Below are 17,464 nucleotides of genomic sequence, written 5' to 3' on the forward strand. Positions count from 1 at the left end.
GAGACCCCCAACATGGCCCCTTCCCATTGCTGTTACTGTTCCCACACCCAGAAAGTCGCTTCTGAATTGTATTCACACTCTGCCCTGGGATATGACAGCTTCTGTCTGTAGCACCAGCCTGGATCTCTCAAGAGGCAGGGGGACAGAGAAGAGTCCATGGTTTAATCTGTTCCCATTCCCAAGGTGGTTTTGCAGATTTACTGCCTAACAGGGTCTGTCATTTCCCTGCTGCTCCCAGCAAGCCCTGATTACTGGTTGGGAGGGACCAGTTTGCCTGGTGGACACTGCTGCCCTGGCCCAGGTGCTCACATTCAGTTTGAAGTGGGCTGGTGGCCGTGTTGGGCTTGTTGGGCACGTCCTGCAGCCTTCACCCCGCTCTGGGGAAGTGATGTGGGCTGGGCCATGTCCTCCCAAACAGCCCTGAGGTCTTCTACTAATCTCTGCATTTTGAAGAAGACTGTCCAGCCACCACAGGGCAGCGTTTCTGTTTCAGTCTGTGTGGTCACCGGCCTCAGTGCAGGAGAGCTCAGGGGTGGTGGGAGAGGCTCCTCTCTGATCTGGCACCTCCACTGTTCCCTTTCTGAGGTTTGGGTTCAGTGTCCCAGGGTTTGTCCTGTAGGTTTTGTGTTCTGATAATAAAGGGGATTTTCAGTTTCTGAGGTGTTTGTGCTTTGGAAATGGAATATTGTGTTTTGCAGTGGGCAGTGGCACACTGAGGCTGACCCATGGCTTGTTCCATGGCAGGAATGTCCTGCACCTTGGGCACTACAGGGGCTCACAAGCACGTGGGATTAGCATCCTTTGACACACAGAGCATTCACACCAAACATGGTACAAGGCTTTAGGAGACACAGCAGCCCCTGGGAGCATGTGGTGGGCACTGTGCCTGGAGCTCCTGGGCTGATGCTTGGGCCGTGCTGCCAGGGCCCCGGAGCTGCAGGCAGGCGGGGGGGCTCGGCCAGGCTGGGGGGCTGGTTGGTGGGAGCTTTGAGGAGCCTTTCTGAGGCAGAGACACCCCACGGTTTGTGTCTGGTGGTCACCAGTCTGGGGTGCTGACGGGTTTCTCCCCCTCTCCCACTTGCCTTCCCAGGAGAGCTGCGCTCGGGTCCTCCTCTTCCGCGGCGCAAGCAAAGAGATCCGCAACTACAACAGCCAGACAGCCTTCCAGGTGAGCAGCCAGCACCGGCCCTCCCTGCCCCTGCAGCGCTCCCGTGTCCCCAGCGAGGGCAGCCTCTGCCACGGGGCCTTGGGACCTGTGGGCAGCAAACCCACCCTTGCGGGGGTCTGTCCTGACACCCGCTCAGCTGGAGAGAGTGTGTGGAGCGCGTGGAAAGGGCTGGGGAGGTTGTATCCTGGGGTGGGAGACTCAGAGAGTGTCCGGCCACGTGTGAGGGAGGTGGGAAGGAGGAGTCATTGCTGCTGGGGAAATGCTGCAGTAAATGGCAGGGAAGGAGCGGAGCCCTTGGAATAAAGGGTGGTGTTCCCACAGAGGTGATTGCACCTAAACTCCCAGTGATAGCCTTGAACCACAATTCAAAGACCCCCAGCTGCAGGAGGGGAGGAAGGCTGGGATTTTCTTCTGTTAAATACCTGGGTACTGCAGGGGGAAGGGGAAGGGGGTCACTTTGCAGAGTGACTCCTTCCCTACCTCTGCAGGTCATGGAAGCGGCTGCCTGCAGGCAGCAGTTTGGGGGAGGGCTCTTCCCATGCAGGGCTGCTCTGCCCTTCTGTGGAGTTCTTGAACCTGGAGCTGCCTCTCTGTCCAGTTCTTAGGGGCACCTGCCTCAGTTCCCAGCTCTCAAAGGGCAGCTCTGGGCTCCCTGCTTGGATCAAGCCTTCAGCGTGTCATTAAGTCACCATCCCTGTGTGGGGCTGTGGCAGTGGGGTACTGCCCCTCAGCGATGGGGTCCAGCTCCCTGTGCAGGGGAGTGTGCACTGCCCTGGCAGCTCTGTGGCTGCTGGGACCTCACGTCAGCACCTTGTGCTGCTGCAGGGACAGAGCACTGCACACACCTCTGTTAACTTGACTCTGCTGTTAATCAGATAGCTCGGTGTCAGTGGCCCCAGATGACTCCAGATAGAGTGAGTAATTTAGAGGGTTTAGGAGTTGTAATCTGCTTGGTTATCTTCCCTGAGGAAGGTGACACGCTCCCTGCCTGGGGTGGCTCCGTGCCTCTCGCTCTGGCTCCTGGCTGTGGGGATCACAGCATGGCTCAGGAGTGCCAGGAGTGGTCTCCCCTTGCTGTGGCTGGTAGCGGTGCCAGAGCAGGGTGGATTTAGGGTGAGAGTTTTCCCAGAGTATCTTCCCAGCTTCTGGCAATCTCAGGTCTCTTTTCCTGAGCCAAGTTTGTACCTACATCTCCCTTCAACTGCTCTGAGCTGACCCATAAACTGTCTGAGAGGCCCCTGTGCTGGCTGCAGCCTCCCATTTGGGCTGCTCCTGTGCTCCCCAGAAGACAGTTCCAGCCTCTCATCTGAACCTTTCCTGTTGAGTTTGAAGCCTGCTGCTTGTCCGTGGCTATGGAGAGCAGTTTATTTCTGTCCTGGTTGCAGCTGGCTTCTTTCTGTTTCCACAGTCAGATCATCCCTTCCCCACCCCGCTCCCTGTCCTCTGGGCTGAATCTCCTGAGCTCACAGGCTTCCCCACAGGGGCCCTGAGAGCACAATCCAGTCGCTGCTATTGACTGACTCTGGGTTCTCCCCCATCTCTTTGTTTCACTCCTGAAAGTAGCCGCCCCCAGCTGAGCTCCAGCCTGTGCTGCAGGAGCGGAGGGGTTACATCCACGTGTTAGAGGTGAGGCTGCTAATTGCAGAGCCCGGGCTGTTCTTCCTTTTTCTGGCACAGTGTGACTTTGTTGACTCATTTTCAGCTTGTGATCCTGCAGCCCTCAGATCTTCTCCAGCAGGACTGCTGCCTGCTGCCTCCTGCCAGCCTTTGTGCCTGGACTCGCCGAGCCATCGGGATGGGGTGGTGCAGGGGTGTCTGTCCTCCAGCCCCACGGCTGCTGAGGGTGCTCAGCACCCTACCTGAACAGGCTTGGGAAGCCCCCCTGCCTGGAGCGCTCCCACCCCAGGGCTTGTTCCCAAACCTGGGTGAAGAACCCAGACCAAACGTCCCCTCTGCACCTTGTGCCCCTGGACTGGTCTCTGTGCACCCCGGGGGAGGGGATCCCTGTATATGAACTGTCGTCACTCTGTCAGTTCTGACTCCATAGAACCCCAGAATCCCAGACTGGGCTGGGCTGGGAGGGACCCCAGGGGTCCCAGAGCTCCAACCCCCTGCCACAGGCAGGGCCACCAACCTTCCTTGTGTTGGTCCCCAGCTCTGGACACAGTATCATCTCCCTCCCCACCGTCTCCTGGGTTTCCAACACTCCTTTCAGTTCTAATTCCCTGGTGACTTTGCATCTCCTCCAGCGTGGTCTCACCTGTTAGTTCAGTGATCATGTTCTGCACTGCATCCAGGCTGCTGATGGAAACCTGGACCCTGCTGAACCTGGGACAGGGTCCTGTGAAACTGGGTTAGTTTTTTAGGTGAGTTTTTCATCCCTTGGCAGGAGTCTCAGCTCGGTTTGGTCTCTGTTGTTCCTGAGGCTGTCACACAAGCCTGTCAGAGCTTTTGCAGAAGACAGTGGTGTGATGGCTTCGGCTTCCTCACTGGCAGCAAAGCCTGGCCTGATGCCCTCTGCTAGGAGCAACTCAGGTCCCTTCAGCCTGGTTTGGGAATCGCTCTTGTTGTTCGTCTCAGCTTCCAGAGTGCTTTGCCCAGCGCTTTTCTGGAGAGGACACTCAGGTTGCTGGTGTACAGGCAGCGATCCCTTCCTGTCACTGTGTGCTCAGAGCTTGTTGTAGCTTCTCCTCTCCCCCAGTGCCTGAGCACTGCTGGGTACGATGGGGACTCACCGCTCGCGCCCGCGGTGGCTCCGAGCAGCCTCTTGGCAGCGTGACTCAGCCTGGGCTCTGCAGATCTCTGGCACCTTGTGAGGAGTACAGGTGATTTATAGATCGGTGGCAGAGCCAGGCACAAAGGCAGGTGATGCCCCAGACACTGCGGGGCCCAACCGAGCTGCTGCCTGGGGACAGTCTGTGTGACCACAGCCGGCTGTGGAGCACAGAGCTCCAGCAAGGGACAGGGAACGTCCGTGGTGCTGGAGGTTTCCTGCACCACCAGCCTGTGGGATCAGCCTTCCCACCATCCTGCCCTTCTCTCCCTTGCTGGTTGTGTCCCATCTTGTACCTTGACCCTTCTCAGCCCCTTTTGCATCAGTCACACGCATAATTGGGCTTTATAACGCTGGGAATGGTTCTCCTTAAACCCTCAAAGGCTTGTGCTTTGTGCCACTGCTTCCTGGCACAATGCAAACAGGTTGTTGGATGTATTTTCTTCAAAGATTTGTATCTTGTTGCTTTAAAATAGACATCAGGGGCTGCAATTTGCAGTCAGGTTGCCCTGGCAACCGAATACTCTCACACGGAGGGGCTTTGTTAAGCTTCAGTTAACTGGTCTCTCTAATTTAACTGAAATCTTAGCTGGCAGTAGTTGGGTTTCTGACTTGCCAAGACATCCTGCCTGGTGATGTCACAGAGATTAATAAATTAATTCAGTTCTGCTGAGGTGGATGAGGAGTGCTCAGTGCTAGGGGAGATGGAAAAGCTGCTGGGTGTTCTGCAGCGGGGTTGGCTTAGCCCTAAGCCTGTGCTATCGAGCTGCCATTGTTCCTCCACTTGTAAGATGCAGAATCAACATCTGCTGCTTGAGGAGCTCGGAAGGCTCAGTCCTGACTAGCACCAGGGATTGTAGCTGCTGGGAAAACCTCTATAGCATCGTTTTTATTAATCAGCTCCATATTCTTCTTGTTGCCACTGCAGCAGTAACCTTCCTACTCCATCTGTTCTGTCCAGCGTTGGGGTAGTGGGGGCTGTGGGTTTCTCTAAGTGCACAGAGCCTGCTGATTCTGCTCTCCAGCTCCACTGTAGTAGAAATTAAAGTAATCTGTGGAGGTGTGGAGTTCCTGTTGGCACTTGCAGTGGTTTTTCAGCCTGTGACGTATTGAAGTGCAACACATCTTCCTCAGACTTGCTGCATCTGATAGCTGAGGGGGGGAAGATTTAATGTTTAGTTTTGGCATTTTAAAATATGTTTGTTAACTCTTAAAAGAGCAAATAGTTAAAGCTTGGGACCTCTCAGAAGTGCATTATTGGTGCTTAGGTTCTGTTGTCACAGAATCCCAGAGTCCCCAGGCTGGAAAAGCCCTCTGAGCCCCTGGAGTCCAACCGTCCCTGTGCTGTGCTGCCCCAGCTCCCTGAGCACCTCATCTCCCCTCTGTTCAACACCCCCAGGGCTGGGGACTCAGCCCCTCCCTGGGCAGCCTGTGCCACAGCCCCACAACTCTGCCAGGGAAGAACTTTGCCCTCCCAGCTGAGCTGACCCTGCCCTGGGGCAGCTTGAGGCCGTTAATGATCAGGTAGCACAGTAACCCAGCTTCCTCTGGCCGTTCTCATACTGCAGATTAATTAAGAGCTTGTTCATAATCCAGACTTTAAAAACACAGTTTGCAGTGAAAAGGAGCTGTTAGGGCTTGCAGTGCCCTGTGGGGATGCTGCTTCCCACAGGTGATGGGCACCTCTGGCTGGTGGATCCGTCTGGGCTCGGAGGTGACTGTCCCCACCACAGTACCCTGTCTCCAGGTGCAGCAGAGGTGTTGTCCCTGCTCAGCATCCCTGTGACACACTTGGCTTGTGCCCAGTGACTCCTGTCACTTCCTGAGTGCTGTGTCTCTTCAGGCCTACTGGGACCCAGAGGCACAGCAGCCTCCTCCTCTTCAGGCCTCCTGGGACCCGGCCTCCTCCTCTTCCTCCTGAAAGCAGAGGTTTGTTAACTCTGGAGTGCAAACTGGGTCTTGACTTGGGGCTGGACCTGGGGGGCTCAGGGCACCAAGGTGGGGTGCAGGCAAACCCACCCCCCGTGCTGGGGTACACGTCTCCTCGGGCTCAGCGCCTGCCAGGCCCGTGCCCCTCACACGTGCACGGGGCAGTCTGGGCCTCTCTCCTAAGCTGTTTAATTGCCCCCCTGCTAGAAGCCACCTTGTGCCTCTGCCCTGTCCAGCTGTCCTGCTCTAGTGCTTGTGATGCTGTTGGGCTTCTTCCCCGGCCCCCAGCGCCTGCTCACAGCGACTGCCCCATCTCTCTGAGGAGGGTGATTTGATCTCCTTCAGCGTTCATGTTTTAACGGCTTTTACAGCTACTGGATCCCTTTTGTGCCCATCACATGGATCTTCTTCCTCTGCTCCTGTGTCCACCTTGCCCGTGGCTCTGGGAGTGACCCGGTACGTCCTCCCCAGTCCCGCTGCTGCTGCGCAGAGCTGATCACCAAAGTCACTCACACGTCTCATGGATCCTCGTGATGAGCCATCACGGACACTGTTGTCACTCTGAGAGCTTCTGCCAGGTTTTTCCCTGCTCTCTGGGCCAGTTCCACCTCCTGCAGCAGCGTGCTGTGCCCTCGCTCATGGCTTGGCTGCTCTGGGCCCGCTGCAGTGCTGACCAGGCCTTGTGCACCTCCTGTTTGCCCTCAGCTTGGATACCTGAGGCTCGGTGGCCATCGCTAGTGGAGGTTGGGACTGAGACCATGGGCAATACTGTGCAGTAATGTCCTGCTCTGTGTTAGCAGGTACAGCTTGAGCAAGGTGAATGGTACATCACACACCACGTGCACACACATCCCTGTCATAGAATCACAGAATCCCAGCCTGGGCTGGGCTGGGAGGGACCCCAAGGGTCCCAGAGCTCCAACCCCCTGCCACAGGCAGGGACACCAACCTCCAGGCCTGGAGCTACACAAGGTTGCCCAGGGCCCCAGCCAACCTGACCTTGGACACCCCCAGGGATGGGGCACCCACCCCCTCTCTGGGCAGCCCCTTCCAGCCCCTCACCACTCTCTCTGCAAAGAACTTCCCCCCAGTCTCTCCTCTCCCCCTTCCCTGGATGGGTGGGAAGAGGTGAATGTGTCATATCATACACCTCTGAGCACAAATGCCTTGAAGGGAGGTCAGGGTTCTGCTGTTTCTGGTGGCTCTGAGCAGGGAACTGGCCCTGGACACGTCTGTCCCACCAGCTCCAGAGCTGTCAGCCCAGGACACTCCGTGTCCAGGCAAAGCCGGTTTCTCTCAGCGCTCCCCTGAGCTGGGAAAACCAGAAATCTGCTCTTGGGTTTTAATTTATTCAGCCCCAAAGTGAGTGGATTTGTCCTTCCAGTGGTGGACAACATCACCAGCGTCCTTCTGATGCTGTTCTGAGGTGAGCAAACCCACCTCTGTCAGCCTTTCCTTGGTGGCTGAGAATTCCAAGTGCCTTTTCCAGCCTCCTGCTTCCAGTTGTTCACCTGCTTCATGTCCCAAAACCAGACATGTGGGTGCAGGTGGGTCCTCACCATCCTGTTAATTAATCTTCTCTTCATGCAACACCCCAGCTTCCTGACCTGTCCTCAGGCCGGTGGTGCTGCTGTTGCCACGTGGTCACCCCGCACCCTGTATCCACCCCGTGCTTCATTTCCCTGCTCCAGGTGTGTTCCAGCCCTCACAGATCTCCTCTCTCCCTGATTTTGGACACCCTTGCTTCTGTCAGCCAGGCTCAGAAACCTGTCAGTCAAACCCCATGCATTATGCTGCTGCTTTTAACGAGATTTCCATCCCCAAAACCAGGGAAATGATCAGTAAAACAGGAGTAAAATGAAAGGAGTCTGTGGTGTCAAAGCTGGCATAAGGTATGAGGGGAAGATAATGCAGAGAAGCATTCTAAATGCTAAATATGCATCAGGATTCTCACAGGCACCATATGTGGCCTCTGTGGAGAGTTTACAGCACAGAGTGGATCTCGTGTGCTGGTAACACTGGGGCTGATGCTGGGCAGCTCAGCCCTGGTTGCTGAGGTCAGAGTGTTGGAGAGTTCTAAGGTTTTAGAAGAACTGATGCTGTTGCTGGGAAGTTTGAGGTGCTGATGTTGCTCCTGGGAAGTTTGAGGTGCTGATGCTCTTTGGGAAGTTTGAGGTGCTGATGCTGCTCCTGGGATTTCTCTGATGTTCCCAGACAAGGTGTTTCAGAGGTGTGGGAAGTGCCTCCCTTGGCTCTTCAAGAGGTTCTGTAAGGTACCAGGACTTTCCTGCTGGAACAGGAGCTGTGTTCAGTGAGGGCTGTCTGCCATCTCCCTTGTTACAGCTCTCTGCTCCCCACGCCCCGTCCCATGGGAAGGACACGTCCCCCTGTCCCTGCTGAGCTCTTGCTGCCCACATCCTCTGCCCTGCTGTCTGATGTTGTCTCTCCTGTGCCTGTGATGGGCCCAGGACAGACCTGTGTCTCTTCCTCTGTGGTAGTGAAAGTGTTTCCTCCTGGCAGATCACTGGTTTATTGAGCTTCTCTTATCGTGCTAAGCTGAACTCTGGGCTGGAGCACAGGATTGCAGGTCCTGAGAAGACTCTCTGGCCATGGGGGATTTTCTGTCCTCAGGCAATAGGCTGGGAGCTGGTTTTTGGTGGCTGAGCTGGGCAGGGTCTGTGGGTTTGCCCCAGCTGAGAGCTGAGCACCACACAGCCCTCGCTCCCTGAGAGGGGGCGTGGGGAACTGGGGGGGAAGGGGAGGCAAAAGGAACTCAAAAACCCCCCCTAAAGGACAGTTTCCTGGGGTGGCAGAGAAAGAGATGTGACAGTAACAGGACTTTATAGCAAGACACATGAGACTGGTGACACACGATGCGGTGTCACTGAGCCACACAGCTCAGAGCTGTCCTGACACCAGCCCACCCCCCAAACCCAGCATCCTGGAGCTGAGTGTTCCTCCCCCAGCCCCCTTTATGCTGAGCATCACGTCACTGGCATGGGATACCCCCTTTGGGCAGCTCGGGTCACCTGTCCTGGCTGTGTCCCCCCCAGCGAACTGGGTGCCCCCCACCCTTCTTGTTAGCAGGGCAGGATGAACAACTGGGAAGCCCCTGACTGCTGGGCAGCAAGTGAACCATCCCTGTGCTACCAGCACTGCTCATCCCAGCTCCCAAACACCATTCCCCCTGCTGCTGGTAAAGAATTAACTCCATCCTGGCTCAAACCAGGCCACAGGCTCACAGGGGACACGTGGGTGCCGAGTGAGAGTCACACCAACCAGCCTTGTCACCAACCCCTGGAATCAGGACAGGCTGGGGGGAGCTGCTGGAGAGGAGCTCTGAGGAGAAGGACCTGGGGGTGCTGGTGGGTGACAGGGTGGCCATGAGCCAGCAGAGTGTCCTGGGGCTGAGAGAGCCAAGGGGATCCTGGGGGCATCAGGAGGAGTGTGGGCAGCAGGTGACAGGAGGGGATCCTCCCCCTCTGCTCTGCCCTGGCCAGGCCCCACTGGAGTGTTGTGTCCAGGTCTGGGCTCCCTGGGATCAACCAGCCAGGGATCTCCTGGAGAGAGTCCAGAGGAGGGACAGGGATGCTGAAGGGGCTGGAGCATCTCCCCTGGGAGGAAAGGCTGAGGGAGCTGGGGCTGTTCAGCCTGCAGAGAAGAGCCTGAGAGGGGATCTGATCACTGGTTCTCAAGAGCTGAAGGGTGGGACCCAGGGGGCCATGGGCAGCCTCTGCTCAGTGTCTGTGGGGACAGGACAAGGGGCGATGGGCTCAAGCTGGAGCCCAGGGAGTTCATCCTGCTGCTGAGGAGCAGCTTTCAGCTGCCTGGTGAACAGTCCAGGGTTTATTCTCCTGCTCTCTCCAGGCTTTCTCCTCATCCTCATTGATTTGATTTGTTTTCTCTCTCCTTTCATTTCAAGTTTGTCTTGTAAAATTGATCAGGTTTCTGGCCTCCTGGCTCCCTCCCACTCCTCCCACGGCCCTCGGCGTTAGACTGATCTAATTCTGAGTCAGATGCCATCTCAGCTTTGAGGATCCAGATGCTGCTGCTGACTTGAAGTCTTCCCCGACACGCTGCACTCACACTCCAGTTGCAGGTGTCACAGAAGTCTCTGCTTTTGCCCTGCATTTCTCCATCCTTCTGGCTGAGGCTGGCAGCTCTGAGAAGGTCCATCAAACCCATCTCTCATTCTGGTGGTAAGGACGGTTCTGGACACAGGTCTGTGCCCTGTCCTGTCTCTTCAGTGCTGGCTGGAGCAGAGATCAGGCTCACCAACTCTTCCCCAGGAGAGCTGTCCTGTCCTCTGCCTGCTCGAGGCAGCACCATCCACTCTGGGCTCTGCAGGGAGCTGGAGCTCATTTCCACAGCCTTTCTGGAGCACAATGGATTCATGGCAGATGAGGTCTCTGGGACATGGCACTGCATGGCTGCCCGGCCCCGGTTCCATGGCCTGCACACGTTGGGGCAGGGTGTAGGGGAGGTTGCAGGTGATGGCCATACCAGTGTGTCTTGGATAAGCCTCTTAGAGCCTTTGCTGGTGGGAACCAGCCGTGCTGTGGGACCCTCAGTCCTGGCAGAGGTGAGACTCACCCCTCAGAGTCTGGCGGCCGCGTTTCTCCTTCTCCCCCAGCTCAAAGGCTTCTGGAGCACAGTGACTCCAGGGATTGTTCCTGCTTCCCAGAGTTTCTGCAGCCCTTGAGGGAGGAAATCACAGCAGCATCTCCCTCTCCTGGGGACAGTTCTGACTGTAGGAGAACCATCTTGTCTCTCAGGAGCTCCACCTGCCTCACCTGAAGGTGCCGGGTGAGTTCTCTGTCTCGCCCAGCCCAGAGCTGCCTGGCTGCAGCTTTGGATGGGTTTTGTTTCTCCTCTTCCTCAGACTGTTCATCTGGCTGCTGCTTCTCAGTCAGGGGCCCAGTGTGTGGACCACAGGGCACAGTGAAGACACCTTGGCTGTGCCAGGGGGTGTCTGCAGCAGATCAGGCAGGGTGCAGGTCTGGTTTGCGAGCGCACAGGGTGTTTGCTCAAGCAGGAGGCCTGTCTCACACAGCAGCTCTGTCTGTTGCTCCCGGGAAGTGTTGGGTCTACAGCGTCACCGTGCGGTGCCTGACCCCGGTGACACCCCGGTGACACCCCCAGTGACACCCCAGCAGCACCAGACAGGCTGTGTCTGTGCAGCCCCCTGGCAGCACACGCTGCGGCGAGCGGAGCTGCAGCCTGGGCTCGTATGGCAGCCCAGATGGAGCTGCCATCTGCGAGCAGTAGGACCCACCCAGTGGGGCTGCCAGGTTTCTGGAGATCTAGAACAAATATAGGACGTGCCTGGAGCCTGCCTGGCCCAGGAGAGGCAGACAGGCTTAGCAAGAGGCTCCATCAGATGGAGTGTGGTGGTTAAAGCCTCCTCCTGCTCGCTGTTCTCTGCGTAACGCAGAGGTAGTAACCCCCAGCCATGGGCAGCTGCAGCAGCTGGAGAAGTCTTGGGTGAAGTGATGCAGAGGGAGTTGACAACTGTCTGGAGTGTTGAGAGGTGTCTCAGGGCTGAGGAGAGCGGAGCAGCTTGTCATGGCACTAAATGGACGTCCTGCACCCCACCTCCTAACCCCCTGTGCGTTCCTCTTCCGTAGCAGCTCTGGTCCCAGCACTGCTGACTGCTTCCTCCTCACCACGTCATCTCCAGGAGCTGCTGCTGATCTCATGTGCCCCCCTCACGGCCCTTTGTGCCCCACAGCCATCACCCATCACTGCTCCTGGTGCCCTTTGTGCTTGTGGGGTGGTAACAGTGACACTCTGGGCTTCTCTAATGGTGTCAGTCTGCAAAGGACAAACACCTTGGAGCATGTGGCATGGAGCAGCCAGCACAGGGGCTGGTTTGGTTCGGAGGCTGGTTTGGGTCACTGCTCAAGCCAGAGGTGCCAGTGGGTCTGTAATACATGAAAACACCAGGGTTTCCAGAGCCACTCTGGCATCTGCTCAGCGGTCTTCTGACCTTCATCCAGGGAACTCCCTGGTGAATGTATCATAACAAACATCAGCCTGATCTCCCAGGCAGCCAGGAGGGCCAACTGTGTCCTGGGGTGCATCATCCATGGCATGGCCAGCCGGTCCAGGGGGGGATTGTCGCACTCTGCCCTGTGCTGGGGCGGCCTCTCCACGAGTCCTGGGGGCAGGTTTGGGTGCCACAGGACAAGAGGGACATAAATCTATTGGAGAATGTCTGGAGGAGGCACTGAGGATTGGAAGGTCTGGAGGGGAAGGCTCATGAGGAGAGGCTGAAGGCCCTGGGGTTGTCCAGCCTGGAGAAGAGGAGGCTGAGGGAGACCTCATGGGGTCTGCGTCTGCCTGCTGAGGGGAGCGCAGGGGCAGCGCTGATCTCTCTCCTCTCTTTGGGGACCAGGGATGGAACCCAAGGGGATGGTGTGAAGCTGCCAGGAGAGGGTCAGGCTGGGTGTTCTGTGCTGAGAGGGGGGTCGGGTGCTGGCACAGGCTCCCCAGGGAATGGGTCACAATCCTGGGCTGGGCTGAGGGCAAGAAGTGTCTGGACGATGGTCTCTGCAGCCAGGGGCCAGGAGCTGGGCCGAGGGGCAATGGGCTCAAGCTGCCCCAGGGCAGGGTCAGCTCAGCTGGGAGGGCAAAGTTCTTCCCTGGCAGAGTTGTGGGGCTGTGGCACAGGCTGCCCAGGGAGGGGGCTGAGTCCCCAGCCCTGGGGGTGTTGAACAGAGGGGAGATGAGGTGCTCAGGGGGCTGGGGCAGCACAGGACAGGGACGGTTGGACTCCAGGAGCTCCAAGGGCTTTTCCAGCCTGGGCACTCTGGGGTTCTCTGTACTCTGGTGCCTTGGTGTGGCCTTGGTGTGGCCTTGGTGCGTTCGTGGTGCATCCTTGTTGGTTTAGTTGAGCTCTGGGCCAGCCTGTGTCCCCAGGAGGGTCGGGGGGGGCTGGGGGATCCTCTCCTGGTGCTGTGCAGTGTGGTGAGCTGGGTTTTGGGGTTGGGTGTTGAAGAGTGGTTGCACAGAACCTGGGTCACACCTCAGAGCTTTGACTCCTACCAGGGATCTGTAAATGACCCTTCTGCTGTGGCTCAGGTGCTCCTGAGGCCTCACAAGCACACGGCCCTGACGTGCTGCACGACCCGTCCGGACGTCCCTCCTCCCCCTCCTCTCTTTTAGGAGTGACTGAGTTTGCCTGAGAGGATAAAAATAGGCGACTTGCTGTTGGATTAACAGGCGTTGTCACTGCGCTGTCACGCCGTGGAGTGACTCAGGTGCCACAGAGAACAGCCCAGTGCCAGAGCCACCACAGGGCCCGTGTGGTGCGGCCGGGCCAGGCGCTGCTCCGGCCGTGCTGTGCAGGGGGACACAGAGTCTCTGTTCGTAGCAGCAGGGTGAGACCTGAGGAGGAACACCCTTTGCACGGGTCCTGCTGCCCCGTGACATCACCAGCAGGAGAGGCTTGGCTCTCATGCCAGGAAGGCATTCCTGTGTGGGCAGGCTGCTTATTGCTCGCAGTCAGATCATTTCTCTTCTGTGGGGACTTCTGACAGTCACCAGTTCCTCCCACTTGGGTGTGGAAGCACTAAAATTGGTAGCTGTGAAATGCTTTTAAAATACAATGTACCCCTGCAGGAGTTTCCATCCTCAGACTCCATTTTCTTGTTTACCTGTCCCCAAAAGCTGTTGCTTTTCTCTTGGAGGGGTTCACTGGTGTGCTGCAGCCCCTCAAAGGATGCGGCTCATCTCACAGGCCCTGTGCCACGGGGCACGGGCTGAGGTGAGAGCACAAGGTGTGAAACCCTCCTGGATCTGTTAGGGCTCTTCTCCCTTCCCAGGGATCCAGGTGAGATGAGCTTCTTACCAGGCCTCTTACCCTCATGTTTCCTCTCCCCTTGCTGGAAGCTGTGACATTTCCAGGCAGGAGAGGGGCAGCTTCTGTTGCAGCAGCATCAGCCCTCCTGGCACTGAGAGCTGCAGAGGGGTGGTGGGCGCCGGTGGGGGGGAGACCTCCTCTTCCAGGGTGCCAGGTTCTGCACCCTGCACCCTGCCTTTTGATGGAGCCCAGGACACAGTTGGCCATGTGGGCCAGTGCGAGCACACATTGTCAGCTCAGTCGAGCTTCTTATCCACCAGCACCCCCAAGTCCTTCTCTGCACCCTGGAAGAGGGTGCCAGCCCAGGAGGGACACCCAGGGTGAGTGGGGCAGCGGGGCCAATCCACAGGCTTTCACTGTATGTTTGAGGAATGACTCCTTCCGAGGCAATACACCTAATGAGACTCCCAACCTGTGCCTTGAACTCATGTTTCTCACAGGGATATGGACCAGGGAAGTCGTGTTTCCCACAGGGATGTGGACCAGGGAACTCGTGTTTCTCACAGGGATGTGGACCAGGGATGTGGACCAGGGAACTTGTGTTTCCCACAGAGATGTGGACCAGGGAACTTGTGTTTCCCACAGGGATGTGGACCAGGGATGTGGACCAGGGAAGTCGTGTTTCCCACAGGGATGTGGACCAGGGAACTCGTGTTTCTCAGACAGATGTGGGCCAGGCTGTTAACTGTGTGAGGAACTTTGGGTGCCAGTGCTGTTTCTGAATGTGCCTTTCCAGCCCTTGAGTTCGGTTCTTTCAGTTTCAGATTTCCCAGATCTGGGTTATTTGCTGTTCTGCACAGAAGCTTCCTGAGCCTGCTCACGGGATGTGAGCTTTGGGAGAGCAGGCCTGACGAATGTGCATGTATATGTGAGGAGAGGCAGAGAGGGATTGCAATTTGAAGCGAGCTTGGGGGGAAACAGAGCTTATTACTTGATTTTTCTCTGCTACTGTGGCCTAATTTCCCAAGTGCTGAAGGAAGGTGCCTCTCTTCCAGCCGTTGCTGATCGCTTCCAGCTCTGGCTGAGGAGCAGAGCACGAGTTCTGGGCCTCAGAAGATGAAAACAACTCCCATAAACATTGTTGAGCTGAGGATAGTGAGACTATTTCTGCTGATGCAGGATGATAGTAGAGAGGTGTGCATGCTGTACTGAGTCACCCTGTTAAATATAATCCCTTCATCACAAGTTAGTGGTGAGATGCAAATGAAGCTCGTATTTCCACAAGCTGCTCTGGTGGGAGGGCAGGAAACGCTGAGCAGCCTCCGGTCCTGCTCGTGACTCTGCTGGGCTCAGGAGGGTTTGGGTTCTGCCTGCCCAACCCAGGGCCTTGGTCTCCAACACCCACCCCAACCAGGGAGGAGAAAGGGGGTGACTGTGGCACATCCAGCAGCTGCACCCCGGCCTCTCCCAGCGTGTTTCCACACTCTGAGCAGCAGCACTGTGGTTTCACCCAGAATCACAGAACAGACTGGGCTGGAAGGGACCTCAAAGATCGAGTACCACCCCCCTGCCACAGGCAGGGACACCTCTCACCAGCCCAGGCTGCTCAAGGCCCCATCCAACACAGCCCAGGGAGGGGGCAGCCACCACATCCCTCCCTAAGCACCCTGTGCCAGGGCCTCACCACCCTCAGAGGGAAGAATTTCTTCCTAATATCCAATCTAAACCTACCCCCTTCCAATTTAAACCCATCTCCCTCATCCTATCACTCCAGGCCCATCTACAAAGTCCCTCCCCAGCTTTCCTGTAGCCCCCTCAGGGACTGCAATGCCTCTAAGATCTCCCTGGAGCCTTCTCTTCTCTGGGCTGAACAACCCCAACTCTCCCAGCCTGGCTTCACAGGAGAGGAGCTCCAGCCTTCTGATCATCCTCATGGCCTCCTCTGGGTCTGTTCCAACAATCCCATGTCCTTCTTAGTTGGGGACCCCAGAGCTGGACACAGCACTACAGGTGGGTCCCACAAGGGCGGAGCAGAGGGGCAGAATCCCCCCCAACCTGCTGGTCACATTCCTGTTGATACAGCCCAGGGCATGGTTGGCCTTCTGGGCCAGTGAAGGCACACATTGTCAGCTCATGCTGAGCTTCTCATCCCCCATCACCCCAAGTCCTTCTCTGGAGGGCTGCTCTCTGTCACTTCATCTCCCAGCCCGTACTGATGATGAGGATTGCTCCAGCCCAGGTGTAGCAGCTTTCACTTGTTGAACCCCATGAGGAATCAACTTGATCCACCTGTTTCTCATCCCAGAATCAGCTGTAGGTGCTGCTGAGTGAGGGCAGTGTCCTGAGAGGTCCTGGTGGGATGGCAGGGCAGGGCAGGGCAGGCTGTGGTTCATGGGGTTGTTGGACACGACAGGCTCAGTCCAGGGCTGGTCTTCTAGTTTTGTCTCCTGAGGACAGTGGTGGGTTTCACGTGCTCCTGCCCACCTCACTGTGGTTCTTTCATGTGAAGCATGAAGACTTTAGGACCTTGTTGTGACCACTCTGGATTGCTGTGCTGCACTCCCTGGGATGTGGTGCTGTTTACAGGGTTTTTCCTCGAATTCACAAGTAACCAACAGAGAGTTGGAGGTATGTCACTAGCTGAAGTCTTGCTTCAGGAGAGCAATGCTTCAGCCTCTCTCTTACATATTAACCTACCTTGGTGTAGGCTGCTGCTGTCCTGCAGCTCCCCAGAGTGTGAGCATCTCCAGAAGCAGGTCCCAGTGTAAAGCAGACCAGTTCTGTCTGGCTTTTGCTGTCAGATCCACATTGGTTTCCCCTTTTGCCCTGTTTTGTGAGTTCTCTACCATTCTTCCCGTGGAGAGAAGCCACAGGGTGGGTGGTGGGCAAAGCAGTGTTTAATGTTGGGCTAAAAAGATGTGGCTTTACTGGGGTGAGGTGTTGCTGCTGCAGCTCTCCAGGCAGAAGTGGTTCCTCAGCCAGTGCAGCCTGGAGTGAGGATGAGTTCATCCCGTGGACTGTTGAGATGAGAGGTGCAGGGAGCTCGGTTGCTGGTCTGTCACCTAACTGGGATTCCTTCTGTCACCTAACTGGGATTCACTGAGAAGCTCCTGGCTGGAGGACATCCTGTCAGCACCCACCAGCCCTCAGATCAGTTCCCAGTTGGTGTTAGGCACATCACCAGCAGACCCCGAGGAGAGGGGAGCTGCTGTCCCTGAGCTCTTCCCCCCGCTCTCGGTGCACCAGCCCTCGCCTGACGCTCCCCCTGCGGAGCTGAGGGCACGTTTCCACCTTGGGGTTACTGGCTGGGTGAGCTGAGGCAGAACAATCCTTGGCTCCAGGGAGAGCAGCTGTTGTCAGGCCATATGGCGCAGCCGGTGCCGGCGAGCGCAGGGTCAGAGCTGCTCAACTCTCTCCCCTCCCTCTCTTGCAGGTGGCCATCATTGCAGGAAATTTTGAGTTGGCTGAAATCATCAAAACCCACAAAGAGTCCGATGTTGGTGAGTCTGATCTTTCTGCTTCCCCCTTCTCTCCCTGTGTAACCTGCCCAGCTCTGTCCCTGTGGGTCTGGTAACTGGTGCTTCCTGGTCCTGTCTGCTGTGGCTGGTGGGAGCTGCAGCTCGTCCCGGGTCCTGGGAGTGACAGGGCAGATCTGCTGTTGTCCTGGGCCATCAGCCTCGGGTCTGTTTGCTCAGCCCAGCGTTTGCTCAGGACTTCTGAGGCTGCCAAGCTAAAGAATCAGCAAACTCAGTCTGGAGCAGCTCTGCAAAGCAGCTTTCTGTGGAGTCCC

At 57.0% G+C, this 17,464-nt stretch overlaps 1 protein-coding gene across 1 annotated transcript in view; it reads left to right on the top strand.

Moving 5' to 3' along the window:
• The window catches only part of SHANK3 (SH3 and multiple ankyrin repeat domains 3), a gene marked incomplete at its 5' end in the record, with an annotated part of 288,033 nt that overhangs the window by 72,095 nt on the left and 198,474 nt on the right, over positions 1–17,464 (top strand). Inside the window, 2 exons of the mRNA XM_084268006.1 lie at positions 1,091–1,168; positions 17,108–17,174. Of these exons, the coding sequence (XP_084124132.1) occupies positions 1,091–1,168; positions 17,108–17,174 (145 nt within the window). The remainder of the gene's footprint in view (positions 1–1,090; positions 1,169–17,107; positions 17,175–17,464) is intronic.

The sequence above is a fragment of the Gallinula chloropus genome, assembly GCF_964237585.1.
Source record: "Gallinula chloropus genome assembly, chromosome: 1".
NCBI classification, from domain to species: domain Eukaryota; kingdom Metazoa; phylum Chordata; class Aves; order Gruiformes; family Rallidae; genus Gallinula; species Gallinula chloropus.